The 18,312-nt window shown below is 41.3% G+C and overlaps 1 protein-coding gene across 1 annotated transcript in view; it reads right to left on the bottom strand.

The window, feature by feature from the left end:
• Positions 1 to 18,312, bottom strand: part of SLC1A1 (solute carrier family 1 member 1) — a 105,709-nt gene that overhangs the window by 43,177 nt on the left and 44,220 nt on the right. The window contains exon 2 of the mRNA XM_007939372.2: positions 6,471 to 6,611. Within this exon, the coding sequence (XP_007937563.1) occupies positions 6,471 to 6,611 (141 nt within the window). The remainder of the gene's footprint in view (positions 1 to 6,470; positions 6,612 to 18,312) is intronic.

The raw sequence follows: 18,312 nt of genomic DNA on the forward strand, positions 1-18,312 counted from the left end.
ATGGGGATTATGCGTCATACAGTGTCTGTGTTCTGTCTCTGAAAATGCCTTTAGATTAGTTCCACTGTGTCTCTTTTTCTTTTTCAAAGCAAATTCTAGTTATTATGTTACTTCATTCCTACCTAATTCAGTATGTACTTTTTTTAAAAAAAAGCATGGACATTTCTGTACATAACTATATGTAACACATATAACAAAATGACCAATAGTTTCTTGAACTCATGTAATAGGCATCCCTGGGGGGGCGGTGCAAATGGTTAATATGCTTGGTTGCTAACTAAAAAGTTGGAGGTTCGAATCCACCCACAGGCTCTTTGGAAGAAAGGCCTGGTGAACCTACTTCCAAAACATCAGCGCCTGAAAACCCTGTAGAGCACAGTTCTACACTGACACACTTAGCATCGTCATGAGCTGGAGAAAACTCCACAACAACTAGTTTGGGGTAGGTTTTTAGGGTCTCTGGATGGTGCAAGTAGTTTGTGATTGACTACTAACCTGAAGGGCGGTGGTGTGAACCCACCCAGTGGCAGTGCAGAAGAAAGTCCTGGTGATCTGCTTCCTTAAAGATTAACCTGTTGCCATTGAGTCGATTCAGACTCTACAACCCTGTAGGATAGGGTAGAACTGCCCTATAGGGTTTCCAAGGCTGCTATCTTAATGGAAGACTGCCAAATCTTTCTCCCATGGAATGGGTGGTGGGTTCAAACTGCTGACCTTTTGGTTATTAGCCAAGCACTTAACCACTGTGCCAAGAGGGCTCCTCCCTAAAAGATGACAGCCGAGAAAACCCTGGAGCTCAGTTCTACTCTTACCAGATGGGGTCGTCCTAAGTCAGAATCAGCTCGATGGCCATAGGTTACTGTCTTTAGAGTCTCTGGCTCAGAGACCCCCACCTTGCTGCAGCAGAATGACCCCCAGAGATACATAAGCCTCCTCCCTCTTCTCCTCTTCTGGGTGTTTCACCCTCTCTTCCTATTCTGATGGCTTCCAGGGCTGCTGGCTTTTGGAAGACCTCTTGCTGTGGGGCACACCTCCTGCCTTGGGGCCCACCTCCTGCATGTGGCTGTCAATGCGTTGGGTCAGCTCCCGTGAATAAACCTGTTGTGCCAGGCTGCTATCATGTGGTCATCTTTCTTTTCCTGATCAGCCCCAAATCCCCTGAAATTCAGTACAGAGCGAGATTGAGGACTACTGAGGGGCTCAGGGAAGGGACTTGTGAACCAGGGTTCAGAGGTGCTGAGCTGGCAGGGAGAGGGCTGGGGTGGACGGGACGACCACTGAGAAGGAGGAGAGGAGGGAAACTACCAGAGGCAAGGTGAGGAGCACCAAACAGAATCTGTCCCACTCCCTCTCTCTCAACAAAAAAGAAAGTACAAAACAAAACAAAGAAAAGAAACAAAACCTCTCATCTTTTCCTGATTTTAAAAATAGTGTGTTCACCTTGAAAATGAAAAGTGGAAAGAATTATGTTTTTTCATCCTCCAGATGTGACCAGAGTTCACCTTTTGGCTTTGACCTAATTTTAAAAAACGTATACAAGTATTAATAAAATTGGAATTGTTCTTAGCATTCTGTTGTATTTTTTTTTTTTTTACTATTACCTGTTGTGTAATTTGCTTTATGCTTCTGGTTTCCCAAACAAGGTTTTAATAGGTAGCATCCAAATTTATAAAGGTCCCTAGGTGGCACAAACAGTTGGCACTTGAGTACTAGCCTACAGGTTGGTAGTCAGAACCCACTCCATGGCATTGTGTAAGGAAGGCCTGCCAATGTGCTTCTGTAAAGATGACAGCCACATAAACCTTACAGAGTTCAGTTCTACTCTGTAACACATGGGGTTGCCGTGAGTTGGAAATACCTAAAACACAATGGCTTTGGTTTTTAGCTTTTTAATCCTAATTTATGGATATAGTGCACATTTAAGTTGCTTATAATTTATCACCATTATTAAAAAATATGCTACCATGACCATCCTTTTATGTATTCTTGATTACCTCATTGCTTTTTTTTACCTTTCTGATAAATTCCCAGATGTGGAATTACTAGGCAGATGGATCAGAACATGTGCCAAACTACCCTCCAGAGAGTTAGTTCAGATTTACACAGTACCTGAAAATGTATGTCTGTGCCCATTTTCTCCCAACTTTGCCAGCACTGGATATTACTGCTCTTTCTTTTTAATTGGACAATTTAAATATGAATACCCTGGTGGGACAATGGTTAAGTGTTCGCCTGCTAACTGAAAGGGTGGCAGCTAGAGCCCACACAAGGGGCACCACAGGAAAAAGGCCTGGAGATCTGTTTCCATAAAGATTACAGCCTATACATTGCGGGGATTGTAATCAGTGTCATGAAAGAAAATGTCTATGAACTGTCGAATATGAAATGAATCTGCTTTGCAAAACAGCACCTAAATCACAATAAAAAGTTTTCTTTTTTAAAGGGAGGGGAGAAAGAATAAACTAGAATACAATACATAAAAGGAATGAAGAAATGGAATATTTGTCACTTGTAATGGGCTGGATGTTAGCCTCCTCCCCACCAAAAATGTATCTATATTCAATCCTTAGAACTTGTGAATATGATCCCATTTGTAGAAAAGGGTCTTAGCAGATATAAGTAAATTAAGGATCTTGGGATGAGTAAATCCTGAATTATCTACATGGACCATAAATCCAAAGAAGAAACAGTTGCCATGGAATCATCTTGCCTCAAGGCAAACCCACACGCCAGAATAAAACTGTGCTCCATAGGATTTTTGATAGCTGGCTGATCTTCCAGAAGTAGGTTACCAAGGCTTTCTTCCAAGGTATCACTTCAAAAAAATAAAAACCAAATTCACTGCTGTCGAGTCATTTCCAATTCATAGCGAGCCCTCCTTGGGTTTCAGAGGCGGTATCTCTATGGAAGTCGATTGCCCAGTCTTCTGAGGAGTGGTTGGTGGGTTTGAACAGCCAGCCTTCTGATTAGTCATCAAATGCCTTAGGCACTATGCTACCAGATCTATTAGCCAATTGTACCACTGAGGGACTCCTAAAATCCAATGACAAGTGTCCTTAGACATACACAAAAAAGGCAGAGATTGAAGTGGTGCCGCCACAAGCTAAGGATCCCCAGCAACCACCGAAGCCGGAAGAGGCAAGGAAGGACTCTCCCCTAGAGCCTCAGAGGGAGCATGGCCCTGCCGAGACCTTGCTTTCAGACTTCCAGCCTCCAGAACTGAGAGACAATACATATTTGTTGTTTAAAAAAAAAAAAAAAAAGATCACAGCCTAGAAAACCCTAAGGGGCAAGTTCTGCTCAGTCACATGGGGTCGCTATGAGGCGGAGACAACTCAATGCAACAACAGCAGCAGCCTCACTGGCACTATCCTGCTTTGCTTACCTCCCTTGAAGCTTTGGCCTCTTTCATTGCTCCACATTGGAAGAATGGCCAATGACTCTGTCTCTCTCTGTAGCTCCTGTCCAACTGTTGCGGTAAACACAGAGACAACCAGACCTGTGCTACAGCTTAGGAAAGCAGCTGGGCTCTGTGAGTGGAATGCTGATGGTTGTAAATGATTTTCCTAGATTATCTGCAAGGCTGAGCTAGCACACAAGACAGCTAGATTGCAAAAAATCCCACTAGTCATTGACTGCCAAGAGCAGTGCATCTCAAACACACCATATTACAGAATTAGTATATTCATATATATATATATATATATTTACCTTTTTTAAAACTTGGGAGCTCTGGTGGTGTAGTGCCTTATGTATTTGACTGCTAACCAGAAGGCTAGCAGTTCAAACCCACCAGCTGTTCCCTGGAAGGAAGATTGGGCAATTGACTTCTGTGCTGACATAGCCTGGGAAACTCAAGGAGGGCTTGCTATGAGTCGGATCCGACTCCACGGCAGTGAATATGGTTTTGGTTTTGGTCTACTATATGTTTTGTTTCTTTTTTGGATTTGCTGCCTGATTGAAATCAAACTTCCATGCTTCAGATACGAAAATCAAATAGCATTGCTTATCAGGGGGTTTATGAACTTTGTGCAACTACATGCACAAATACTGTATATTTGTATAAGTGTGAATGTTTTTCTCAAGAGAGTACAAAGCTTTCATTAAGTGCTTAAACGAGCCTAAGAAAAAATTAAGAATCTCGGATAAGGAGAAAATGCTAGGGAGTTGCTATATTACAGGAGCCAGGCAGGTAACAGAAATAAGTGGACTAGGTGTTAGGTAATATAGAATGATGAGAACTGAGGCATCCTCAAATAAATTTGCTCTAATTAAAGAAGCTGCTATTTCTCAGCTCCAGACCATTGCTACCATGAGGGAACATGGATCTAATGTTTCCAGATCTTAATTTTTTTCCAGAGGAAGCCAAAAGTCTGGACTTTTACATAAAATCTTCCAATTTCTAAATACAGTAATATAAAATCAAACACTTGTTTTTGTTGTGAGCCATTGAGTTGATACAGACTCATAGTGACCTTCTAGGACAGAGTATAAGTGCCCCAAAGGGTTTCCTAAGCTGTAATCTTTATGGAGCAGACTGCCAGGTCTTTTCTCCTCTAGAGCCACTGGTGGACTCAAATTGCTGACCTTTCACAGTTTGCAGCTAAGTGCTTAACCACTGGGCCACCAGGGTTCCTTAAATAAACACTCTACGGGACAAACAACTGGTCTGATGATTTGGCCCTCAACCTGCTAGGCCTAAAGGAAGCCAGGAATTTCCCAGCATGCCTAAATATACAAATAAAAATAATTAAGTATTCTCTTTAGTGTTCTAATAAGCCAAGAGCACCAAGACCCGAGCAAGGCTCCCTAAGACATTCTAGTCTGACTGTGTTTGCCACATGTGAAGTTCAATGGCTCAACACTATACTTCTTCATGCAATGTAGTTATTGAATGTAGCAGAGGTTGATATCCCTTCTCCCTTCCACCAGCCAATGTCTAGTACTCCACAGATCAGCCCCAAGTCTCTTCAGTGGTAGTAGAGAAAAATGTTCTAGAAAGGGAGATTTTAAGATTCCCAGTTGCATGGATAAGGAGTCCAGGTGACACAGTGGTTAAGTGCTCTGCTGCTGACTAAAAGGTCAGCAGTTCAAATCCACCAGGATTCCTTGGGAGAAAGATATGGCAGTCTGCTTCCATAAAGATACTGTTGTTGTTATGGTTAGCTGCTGTCAAATTGGTCTGACTCACAGTGACCCCATTTATAGCAGAACAAAATGTTGCCCAGTCCTGTGCTATCCTCACACTCATTGCTATGTTGCAGCCACTGTTTTAATTCCTCGTTGAGGGTCTTCCTTTTTTTTTCTTTTTTCTTTTTTTTTTTTTGCTGACCCTCTACTTCACCAAGCATGATGTCCCTCTCCAGGGATTGGTCCCTTCTGACAACATGTCCAAACTAAGTGAGCCTTGGAAATCCTATGGGCTGTTCTATTCTGCCCTATAGGGTCACTATGATTTGAAATTGACTTTTGGTTTTGGTAATTGCATTGTTATATAAACCTTTATTTTCAAGTTAACAGCACTAATGGCTATCACACCATATTTTACCTACTACCAGAATTAAGATAAATATCAGAAACTCCAGGATGCACATGTTCTACGTGAAGCTTGCCATACCCAGGCAGATGACATATCTGTAAACCAAAGGAATCTCTATCTACACAAGGGAGCGTGCCCTTTAAAGGAACCCTGCAGTATAATGATCAATAAGGGAAAAAATCACATCCAAAGTCAATGGTGTCCCAAGTTCAGATTTAAAGATACGAGGCTTTTCTAATACGGTCCAAACCTGTAATCAAACCTCTCCCACAGAACTTGTCTGCTGGTCCCTGTGGCAAATCCCAGGGATTGTATGTAGCAAGTTCTGCCTTCCGTGGACGGGTAGAAGTAGGGGAGGGACCCTGAGTGCAGCTTCTGAGCTGCCACAGGCTGGCCAAGTTTAAGACACAAAAAACTATGGTCAAAACTGACACCCACATTTTGCCTTAGGACATTAGCAAAAGATACCCTCTTTCTGATTCCTGTGCTCTGGGTAGAGTTTTATTTATAATACATTTGAAAATAGCATCTTCCTCACAAGACTTCATGTGGCTGGTCAAATGGACACTCGAGCTGTGGTGGACAGCACTCCAGGCATAGCTATGCCACAAAGCAATGCTACTTTGTGAGTAATGAGATATTTCTACTAAGCAATTATACACTTTCCAAGTGAGAAGTATGTGTGCATTTGTGTTTGTGTGTGTGTGCACGTGACAGAGAGAGAGAGAAAGAAAGAGAGACAGAAAGACAGGGAGCAGGAGGAAAGGAGAGCAAGGGAGCAGGAGAGAGGGAGAGGGAGGTAGGGTGAGAGAGACAGACACACACATGCATCTAATGCATTTAAATTTTGCCATAATTAGAAAAGAACAACTTATGTGAAGGTTGAAGGGACCTTAAATAATCTTAGAGAATGTCAGTCATTTACAGATACCTGTAATCATGCTGGATATAATTAATGGCAGAATGATGAGTTTCAGCATCCTCATGAGAATTTCTCCAGGAAAAGCAAAGTAGAATTTCTCCAGACTAGAAAGCTTGCTGTATTCTCGAACCAAGACTCCAATGGCAATCCCTAAGAAAAACAGGGATTGGAAAAAGAAAAGAGGAACATCATTGAGTTCTCCAGTATACATTTCTATGGAAAAATTAAAAAAAAAAAAAAAGACCTATTTTAATGACAAAAAACCACTTAAGATGACCTCCAAAAGTCTGTAAATCACATCTTAACAGGTACGAGGGGAACTGACCACTCTGATCAATCAGGATCACAATAGAGAGTTTGGACAGAGAAGAACTTTAAAAAGCAGAACAGAATTTTTTAAAAAAAGTAGAACAAAATTAAAAAACATAAAAAAAGACCCAACTTACTGGTCTGATAGAGACTGGTGGAACCCCTGAGACTGTGGTCCTCAGATACCCTTCAAGCCTGGAAGTGAACCCACCCTAGGGATCAACTTTCAGCCAAACAATGGACAGGCCTATAAAGTGAATAGTAACACCAGGGAGGAATGTACTCCTCAATACAATCAAATGTAGGAGACCAGAAGGGCAGCATTTGCCCAAAAACAAAGCTCAGAAGGCAGGCAGGGGAAGGAAATGTGGGCAAATGGAAATGGGGAACTCAGGGAGGAAGAGGAAGAGTGCTGCTACACTGAAGGGACTGCAAACAACGTCATGAAACAAAATGTGTATAAATTGTTGAATGGGAAACTAATGTGTTCTGTAAACTTTCACCCAAACTACAATAAAACGTTCAAAAACAAACAAAACAAAAAGGTAATGAGTGGAAAGTACATTTTTTTTTAAATAGCTGTAGAAAATATTCTGTGTATGAAAACTTCATTTCTTTTCTTTCCCTTCAATTATATTTATCATAATGACAACATATCAAAGAATATCATTAGAGAGGGAAAAAAACAGTCATCACTTCAGTCAACCCAGTATTACTATTTTATTTTACACACCACCTTTACTCTTTGTCCTACCTGCAGACATCTTTGACATATACACTATAGTGTACATAACAGTTCACATTTTCTCTTATTTTTGACATACATACTCTTTTTATCATAAAATTTTATGATAAAGTTTTATAATATAACTTTAGCATAAATATTCTACCCTATTAACTTGCATAATATGAATACTAACATGAGTCCATTGGTTTAGTACATTTACCTTATTGTTATACAATTATGCTCTCAAATGTCCTGCATTCTTTTCAGTTAATTCTAGAAAATAATGTGTTCAAGTCTGCCTGATCAAGAGGTTTTGACAAAGTTTCTGGTCCTGAGCACTTTGCATACTGAGGCTTATAATTGTCACAGAGCAGGAAAATGGCCAATATTAAGAAATGTTATACATTTTCTGAAAGCTTGCCTTCACAAGATGCCTCTGTGAGACACTTCACTTGTGCAGAGGACATACCTTAAGGCCATCATCTGTGGTAATGATGACATTGATAATGAAAAAATCACACACTTTTTTTTTTTTAAATTTCATCTTTAATCCTCTTCCAAATAGTTCTAATAATATCTAACTGCTGGCCCTCTGCCAAACACATGTCTCCTTTTTAAAAAACCAAGAAATAAAAAGGGCTGGGTTGACTTTCACATCTATTTTCCATTATCAATCCCTGGTAGATAACTTGCTGAGTGCAAATAAAAGGAACAAAAGTCAAGAAGATTCAATGAGGGTATCACCAAATATGTTACTCCATAAACTCATAGAGTTAATATAAGAAAGTTTAGAGTTGTTTGGGCACAGCTAAGCACTCAAAGGGGCAAAGGGCTTGAAGGCTGCTTTTTGCTTGGGGATGGCTCTATATTAAGGCCTGAGGTAGGCAGATGCAGAGAGATTAGGAACAACTAAGGGAGACAAGGGAGCTCTGGTAGCTAGTGCTTAAGGTTCTTGACTGCTAACCAGAAGGCTGGCGGTTCAAACCCACCAGCCACTCCTCAGAAGGAAGTTGAGCAATCTACTTCCATAGTGATACTGCCTCAAAAACCCAAGGAGGGGTCGCTATGAGTCGGGTCCGACTCGACGGCACATAACAACAACAACAACGGAGACGAACTTGTCTGTCAGTTTGTCATCCTGTGGTGGCTTATGTGTTGCTGTGAGGCTGGAGACTATGCCACCATGTTGCAAAATGTCAGCTGGGTTACCCATGATGGACAGGTTTCAGCAGAGCTTCTGGGCGTAGACAGACTCAGAAGAAGGAAGAAGCCATCCACTTCTCAAAGAATTGGCCAGTGAAAACCTTATGAATAGCAGTGAAACAATGTCTGATACATTACTGGAAAACTTTATGAACAGCACTGAAACATTGCCCAACACAGTGCCAGAAGGTGAGCCCATCAGGTCGGAAGGCACTCAGAATTTGACTGGAAAAGAGTTGACTCCTCACAGTAGGGATGACCTTAATAACATGGATAGAGTAAAACTTTCAGGACCTCCACTGGCTGATGTGGCATGACTCAAAATGAGCAGAAACAGATGTAAACACCCATTAATAACTGGAACATGGAATGTACAAAGTATGAATCTAGGAAAATTGGAAATTGTCAAAAATGAAATGGAATGCATAAGGATCTATATCCTAGGCAGTAGTGAGCTGAAATGGCCTGGTGTTGGCCATTTTGAATCAGACAACCATATGATCTACTATGCTGAGAATGACAAAGAGGAATGGCGTGGCATTCATTGTCACAAAGAGTGAAGTACAATGCTGTCAGTGATAGAATAATATCCATATGCCTACAAGGAAGACCAATTAATAGTACTATTATCCAAATTTACATACCAACCACCAAAGCCAAACATGAGGATACTGAAGATTTCAATATTGAAGATTTCTACCAACTTCTGCAGTCTGAAATTGATCAAACATGCAATCAAGATGTATCGATTATCACTGGTGATTGGAATGCAAAAGTTGGAAACAAAGAAGAGTTACTGGTAGTTGGAAAATATGGCCTTGGTGATAGAAATAATGCTGGAGATCACATGATAGAATTTTGCAAGACCAATGACTTATTCATTGCAAATACCTTTTTTCAACAACATAAGTGACAACTATACACATGGACTTCATCAGATGTAATACACAGGAATCAGATTGACTTCACCTGTGATAAGAGGCAATGGGGAAGTTCAATATCTTCGGCCAAAACAAGTCCAGGAGCTGATTGTGGAAGAGACCATCAACTGCTCATATGTAAGTTCAAGCTGAAGTTGAAGGCAATTAAAACAAGTCCATGAGAGCCAAAATATGACCTTGATAATATCCCTCCTGAATTTAGAGACCATTTAAAGAACAGATTTGATGCACTGAACACGAATGACCGAAAACTAGAGGAATTGTGGGATGACATCAAGAACATCATCCATGAAGAAAGCAAGAGGTCATTAAAATGACAAGAAAGGAAGAAAAGACCACAATGGATGTCAGAAGAGACTGAAACTTGCTCTTGAGCGAAGATTAGTTAAAGCAAATGGAAGGAATGACAAGATAAAAGAGCTGAACAGAAGATTTCAAAGAGCAGCTTGAGCAGACAAAGCTAACTACATTGAAATGTGCAAAGACCTGGAGTTAGAGAACCAAAAGGGAAGAACACACTCAGCATTTCTCAAGCTGAAAGAACTGAAGGAAAAAATTAAGCCTCAAATTGCAATATTGAAAGATTCTGTGGGCAAAATACTGAATGATGTAGGAAGCAACAAAACAAGATGGAAGGAATACACAGAGTCACTGTACCAAAAAGAATTGGTCGACATTCATCCATTTCAGGAGGTGGCATATGATCAAGAACCAATGGTACTGAAGGAAGAAGTTGAAGCTGTACTGAAGAAATTGGTTAACAACAAGGCTCCAGGAATTAATGGAATACCCATTGAGATGTTTCAACAAATGGAAGCCTGTTGAAGGGACTCATTCAGTTATGCCAAGAGATTTGGAAGACTGCTACCTGGCCAACTGACAGGAAGAGATCCATTTTTGTACCCATTCCAAAGAAAGTTTATCCCACAGAATGTGGAAATTATTGAACAATATCATTAATATCACAAGCAAGTAAAATCTTACTGAAGGTAATTAAAAAATGGTTACAACAGTATATTGACAGAGAGTTTCCAGAAATGCAAGCTGGATTCAGAAGAGGACATGGATTGAGGGATATCACTGCTGATGTCAGATTATAGCTGAAAGCAAAGAATACCAGAAAGATGTTTACTTATGTTTTATTGACTATGCAAAAGCATTTAATTGTGAGGATCATAACAAATTGTGGATAACATTGAGAAGAATGGGAATTCTAGAACACATAATTGGACTTATGAGGAACCTGTACATAGACCAGGAGGCTGTTGTTTGAATAGAACAAGGGGATACTGCATTGTTCAAAATCAAGAAGGGAGTGCATCAAGGTCGTATCCTTTTACCATACTTATTCAACTTGTATGCTGAACAAATAATCTGAGAAGCTGGATTATTATGAAGAAGAACATGGCATCAGGACTGGAGGAAGACTCATTAACAACCTGTGATACGCAGATGGCACAACTTTGCTTGCTGAAAGTGAGGATGACTTGAAGCACTTACTGATGAAGATTAAAGACTATAGTCTGCAGTATGGATGACATCTCAATATAAAGAAAACAAAAATCCTCACAACTGGTCCAATAAACAGCCTCATGGTGGATGGAGAAAAGATTGAAGTTGTCAAAGATTTCATATTATTTGGTTCCACAATCAACACCAGTGGAAGCAGCAGTCAAGACATCAGATGACATACTGGATTGGGCAAATCTGCTGCAAAGGTCCTCTTTCAAGTGATGAAGAACAAAGATGTCTTTTTGAAGATTAAGTTGCACCTAATCCAAGTCTTGGTATTTTCAATCACCTCCTATGCATGTGAGAGCTGAATAGTGAATAAGGAAACCGAAGAAGAGTTGATGCTTTTGAGTTGTGGTATTGGAGAAGAATGCTAAGAGTACCATGGACTGCTCTGCTAGAAGGACTAACAAATCTGTCCTGAAGGAAGTACAGCCAGAATGCTCCTTGGAAGTGAGAATGGCCAGAGTTTGTCTCACCTACTTTGGTCATGTTGTCAGAAGAAACCATTCCCTGGAGAAAGATATCATGCTTGGTTAAGTGGAGGGTTGGTCAACGAAGAAGGGGAAGTCCCTCAACGAGATGGACTGACACAGTGGCTGCAACAATGGGCTCAGGTATAGCAAGGATCATGAGGCTGGCACAGGACCTAGCAGTGTTTCGTTCTGCTGTGCATAGGGTCACTATGAGTTGGAGATGACTTGACGGCACCTAACAACAACAAGAACTCCAGGGTGATGAAACAAGATGTGACTTCAACTCATAGCAACCCCATGTGACAGAAGAGAATTGCCCCATAGGGTTTTGAAGGCTGAACTCTTTCAGGAGCAGATTGCCAGGTCTTTTCCCCGCAGAGGCACTGGGTAGGTCTGAACTGTCACCTTGTTAGCAGCTGAGTGCTCAACCTTTATGCCACCAGGCTCCTTCACTTTATAATCAACACTAGGGTTTTCATTTAAATTCAAGTGTCCTTCCCACATGCACTAACAGATCAAAGATATGAAACTCTCAGGATACATTTTGAGTAGTAACCTTATTCTTTTCTTAAATTTATTTTCCTAATCTTATTTTTCAGAACTGGGGAAAGATCAGTCCCTGAAGATTATGCTTCATGCCAAAAGGGCAGGGAGGCCTCATCTTCTGATGGCCTCTAACCTCACAAGAGGAAGACAGAATCACCATCAGCAGCCCAAGGCCTACTTCTACGAGGTCAGACATGCTGCCTCCCTCCAGCCCTTTCCCCAATCCAGACACCAACCGTTCCTCCCGCAGCACCTACCACCTCTCTGCTGGGTTCAATAATTTGCTTCAGTGGCCACACAGAACTCACAGATTATGGGGATTATTAGGGAAGCACCAGGCTACAATTCAAGTTCAGGAAAAATGCTCAGTCTCTCTCAGTCTTGCCGTCTCTCAGCCAACAGTCTTTCTCAGTCTCTCTCCCGGCAGTGTGTGTCTCTTGGTGTCTCTTTCTCAGCAGCACGTGTCTCTCAAGAGTGTGTTTTTCTCAGCAGCATGTCTTTCTCAGCTAGCAGTCAGAGAGACTTCTGGCTCTAGAAGGGTTCTTTTTTTTTTTTTTTTCCTAATTGTGATTTGGGTGAAAATTTACAGAGCAAATTTACTTTCCATACGGCAATTCACATACACTTTGTCTCATGACATTGACCACAATTCACCACAATACATCAGCTCCCCTCCTACTTCCTCCTGACAGTCACATCTTCCCTGTATCCATCCCTCCAAGCACCCCTGCCCCCTGAGCTGTCTCCCTGTGCATAAACAGCCCTAAAATGGCTCCTTTTTGAGGCCAAACTAATCAATTCCAACATCAGAATTCTATACACCCAGAAAATTACTTGGTGCTACACACAACAGAAATACCCCAGGTGGGTAACTTTAGCAATCAGGAGCTACTCAGTTGCTCATGACAATGGAGTTTACAAAGACTTATGGGTAGAAAAGCCATACCAGGTAATTTATTACACCACATTTGGTAAAATAGATGGTTAATGAAAAAGAGGAAAACCTTCAACACGATGGATTGACACAGTGGCTGCAAGAATGGGCTCAAGCATGGAAAGAATGGGCAATGTTTTGTTATGTTGTATACAGGGTCACTATGAGTTGAAACCAACTCAATAGCACCTAACAGTAACAATAATCTTATTCTACCTTTGCCCTGATCTCCTTATTTTGTACATCACTGATTCTGACTCATGGCGACCCCCTTTGGGTTTCCAAGGAGGTAAATCTTTACAGAAGTAGATTGCCCAGTCTTCCTTCTATGGAGTGGCTGGTGGGTTTGAACTGCCAACATTCTGGTTAGCAGTCAAATGCCTTAGGCACTATGCCACCAGAGCTCTTTATATTTCTGGTAAGCCTTTTAAAATCATTTTTGGAACAAATCATCCTACAACAAACATATACACATAACCATAATTGTCGCTAAGACAAAAAACTCTATTATCAATCCTAACTGGTTCACATTTTGAAACCTAGTATTAGAGGCTCCTGAATGGGTGACAGCCCCAAGGATTAAAATGTTTTTAGAGAATTAAGAAAACACGTGGTGCTTACTTCCTACTTTATAAACTGCCCTGATGCAGCTGTTCTAAATGGAACATACCTATATGATGCTACAAGGATACTCTAAAGCCTCCAAAAGCAAACACACATTCCTTCTCATACTAATTAGGTGGCTTCAAGCAGATTTTTGGGCTCATTGCTAGGAGTTGCAAGCGACTCAATGGCAGTGGGTGTTGTGGTGTTTTGGGTTTGGTATGTCAAAGAAAGCTCTGTATGTAGAAATAAAGGAATGTGACTATTAGCAGACCAGCCACAAAAGCACTCTGTTGAGTAGCTAAAGGACCCCACGTGCTCTGAACTTAAGGCTTATATTCCTAGCAATTAACTGCGCCTTTAATACCTCCCATCCTGCAAGAATGCAGTAGGGATAGAGAAATGGACTTGCTATTTTTTAGCTCTTGGTCAGGTATAGGGTGTTATGGGCCAGATAAGAGAGTCTCCTCATGGAGAAGTTTGAGAGCAATCAAAGATGAAATGAACCAGGGTTAGGTACCATATTTAACAACTGCAGAGTCCCTGGGGTGCAAACATTAACATCCTCAGCTGCTAACTTAAAAATTGGAGATTCATGTCTCCCCAGGGATGCCTCAGAAGAAAGGCTTGGCAATCTACTTTCAAAAAAATCAGCCATTGACAAGCATTGATCTATGGGTGGATAGATGGGTAGACAAGCTGAAAGATCAGGCATATCTAGGCAGTGGGTAGTGTGCCCATGACCATGTATAGGGTTAACAGACAATGTTTCTACATGCATATTTGTGTGTGCTGTAACAATGTCCAGGTGTATCGTAGAGCTGACAAGGGGCAAAGTTATGGTGGGTTCTTGGCCACAACCAGCCACCCTGAGGGAGCGAGTAATTGGACCAGTGGGGTTAGAACCATGATTTCAGGGGACATCAAGCTCAGTTGGCATAACATACTACTCAAAAATATTGTTCTACATCCTACTTTGGTGAATAGCAACTGGGATCTTAAAAGCTTGTAAGCAGCCTTCTAGATGCAACAATGGGCCTCTCCTCATCCAGAGCAAAGAAGAATGAAGAAAACCAAAGACGTATGGAAACAATTAGTCCAAGGGACTGGAAGACCATACAATCCTCAGCCTATATGACCAGAAGACCAGAACTAGATGGTGCCTGGCTACCACTGTCCACCACTTGGAGGGGGATCGGTGCAGGAGATCCTCGATAGAGTGGGAGAACAATGTGGAACAAAACTCAAAACCATAAAAAAATAGACCAGGTTTGCTGGTCTGATGGAGCCTGGTGAGACCCCTGAGACTATGGCCCCTAGCTACTCTTCAGGTCTGGAATTCAATTTATTCCTGTGGATTCCAGCCAAACAACAGACAGGCATATGGGATGAATATTGACATCAGGTAGACACACTACTTGGAGCGATCAATCATGGGAGAACAGAAGGGCAGTGTTTGCACAGGGAGACAGCCTGGGGGGTGGGAGTATGTGAGGAAAGGACACAGGGAAGAGGTAACTATGGGGAGGAAGTGGGAAGGGAGCTGTTACATTGTGGGGAATTGTAGTTATTGTCATGAGAAAAAATATATTTGATCTGCTGTATGGAAAATGAATGGGCTCTGTAAACTTTTACCCAAATCACATTTAAAAAAAAAAAAAATCAGCCATTTAAAAAGCTAGGGAGCACAATTCTACTCTGACACACATGGGGCCACCACAAGTCAGAATCAATTGGATGGCAACAGGTTTTGAAAAATTTATTTAGCAACTCAAATATTCTATCAAGCTTATTCTTGAAGTTGAGTATCACAAGCTGTTCCAAGTCCTGGAAGAGGAGTTGGGAGATTCAAGGATGGTGTCAACACTCCAGTTCTCAAGTATACAAATTAGCCAATGAATGACCTTAGCCACGAGTTACAATTTACTTTGTTAATTACCCACCATTTTATCTTAATTTCATACTAAGCTTTGAGAAACATTAGATGCAGGATAAGAACAACCACTGGAAGGTTTCTCAGATTCCAAGATGAGCTCAGGATTTCATGGGGCACAATCCTGACCTCTCCATTTCCAGAGTCAGAATCTTGGACTAGATAAAGGTGCACAGAGCCAAAGGTTGCTGGGAATAACTCAGCACCTGTTGAGGAGTACAGGCCAGACCCCCCTGCTCGAGCCACTCCCAGCACCAGAAACTGAAGATGAATGACCACTTTGAATTTTACTGCCCACTGAGGCTTTCAGAAGGGCCAACAAGGAATCTCCAAATATTACCTGGAACTCTACAATCCCAGAAAGGATCAAGCCACCATTTTTGTGCTGCCGGTCCATACACAGGCAAGATCTCAAACAGGTACAGAGGCAGCTTCAAAAGCACATAGAAGTGTGATGAGCAGGCTCAAGTTCTGGCCCCACCACCTACAAGTGTGCAACTTGGGCTATGATTTTGTTGTTGTTGATAGCTGCCACAGAGTTAGCCCTGACTCATGGATGCCCCATGCAAAAGGGGATTGGACCATTGTGATCCATAGGCTTTCACTGGCTGATTTTCAGAAGTAGATGCTCAAATCCATCCAGTATCATAGCAACACACAGGCCTCCAGTGACAGGTGGTTGGTGGCTGTGCATAAGATGCACTGGCTGACAATAAAACTTGGATCTCCCACATGGAAGGTGAGAACTCTACCACTGAACTACCAATGGCTCATAGGCCATGATTTTAATCTTTCCTTACTGTCAAGTAAGCAGCTCTGGTGGTGTAGTGGTTAAAGCAGTTGGTTGCTAATCAAAAGGTTGGTGATTTGAATCCACCAGCTCCTTTGCATAAGAAAGATTAGGCACTCTGCTTCTGTAAAGATTTACAGCCTTGGAAACCCAATGGGGGTCATGATGAATCAGAAGTGATGTGATGGCAGTGAATTTTTGTTTATTCTTTTACTGTCAAGTGGTGGGATTGGAGGTATGGGAGAAAGGCTTGGATTAGATAACTTCAAAGGTACCTTCTAATGCCCAAGCTGCTGTGGTCACCTCTGAGCCTTGGTTTCCTCCACTTTCCAATGGAATCATATGATCTCATCAGCTCTCAGAAAGCTGGCCAGCTTCCCCAGCTCTTATGCTAATGGAAGTGTGGTGGTAAAACAGAGAGGGCAGAAGCATAGGAGGAAGGCAATTAATTAAGGCCTCAGCCAGCGACTTCATCTTCAAGTACAAAGCTTCAAGTTTAAATGTCATCTCTTCATCCCATTTTGCTCAAAAACCAACTGCCAGTCCAGTAGCCCAACCTCAGAGGATCTGGGTGATTTTTTTTTTTTTTTAATTTCTAAGTTTAAAATGTTATTGTTTAGGGAATAATATTGGATATCCAAATAAAAGAAAAAAAGGCATATATACACCTACATACACCAATGTTCAATGCAGCACTGTTCCCAATAGCCCAAAGGTGGAAGTAACCTAAATGTCTATTCACAGAGGAACAAATAAACAAAATGTGGTACCAAATGAAAGTGTTGTTGCTGTCAAGTCAATTCTGACTTATAATGATCTATAGAAGAGAGTAGAACTGTGCCATAGGGTTTCCAAGGTGTAAATCTTTACAGAAGCAAGCTGCCACATCTTTCTTCTGTGAAGCAGCTGGTTAGTTCAAACCGCCAACCTTTTGGTTAGCAACTGAGCACTTAGCCATTGTGCCACGAGTGCTCCTTAAAATGTGGTACATACATACAATGCTGTTGTTGTTGTTGTTAGGTGCCATCAAGTTAGCTTCGACTCATAGAGACCCTACGACCCAATGTACAATAGAAGGAAACATTGCCCAGTTCTGTGTCATCTGCACAATACTTGCTATGCTTGAGCTCATTGTCGCAGCCATTGTGTCAATCCATCTCACTGAGGGTCTTCCTTTTTTCACTGACCTTCTACTTTACCAAGTATGACATCCTTCTCTAAGAACCGGTCCCTTCTGACAACATGACCAAAGTAAGTGAGATAAAGTCTGGCCATTCTCAGTTCTAGGGAGCATTCCTCTGGACTTCTTCCAAGACAAAAGACTAATGAATTCCTGATACATGTTACAACATAGATGAATCTTGCAAACATTATAATAAATGAAACAAGTCATAAAAGGAAAAATACTATATGATCCCATTTATATGAAGCAGGCAAATATATAGAGACCAAAGCTTATTAATGACTACCAGGAATGGGAGAAAGGGGGTAAGAGGAAATCTTTGCTTAGGGGCCACTGAATTTCTGCTTATGGGGTGGAATAATTTGGAAATGAATAGTGGTAATGGTTACACAATGAATAAAGTTGGGCAATGAGTGAGAAAGATTGAAGGATAACTGATGCATTTGAAATATGGTGTTGGCTAAGAATATTGAATATATCATGGACTGCCAGAAGAACAAACAAATCTGTCTTGGATGGAGTACAGCCAGAATGCTTCTTAGAAGCAAAGGCAAGACTCTGCCTCTTATGAGAAAGACAGAGAGAGTTACATGGGCATTACAAACAACAAATATGAACCCCTTTGTAAATACAATACTGAGTTGTTAATGAAAGCAAATATGGGTATAGGGACGGATAGATGGGTGAACAAGCT

Source organism: Orycteropus afer, unplaced genomic scaffold, assembly GCF_000298275.1.
Source record: "Orycteropus afer afer isolate SDZICR_OR568_19922 unplaced genomic scaffold, OryAfe1.0 scaffold00005, whole genome shotgun sequence".
Classification (NCBI taxonomy): domain Eukaryota; kingdom Metazoa; phylum Chordata; class Mammalia; order Tubulidentata; family Orycteropodidae; genus Orycteropus; species Orycteropus afer.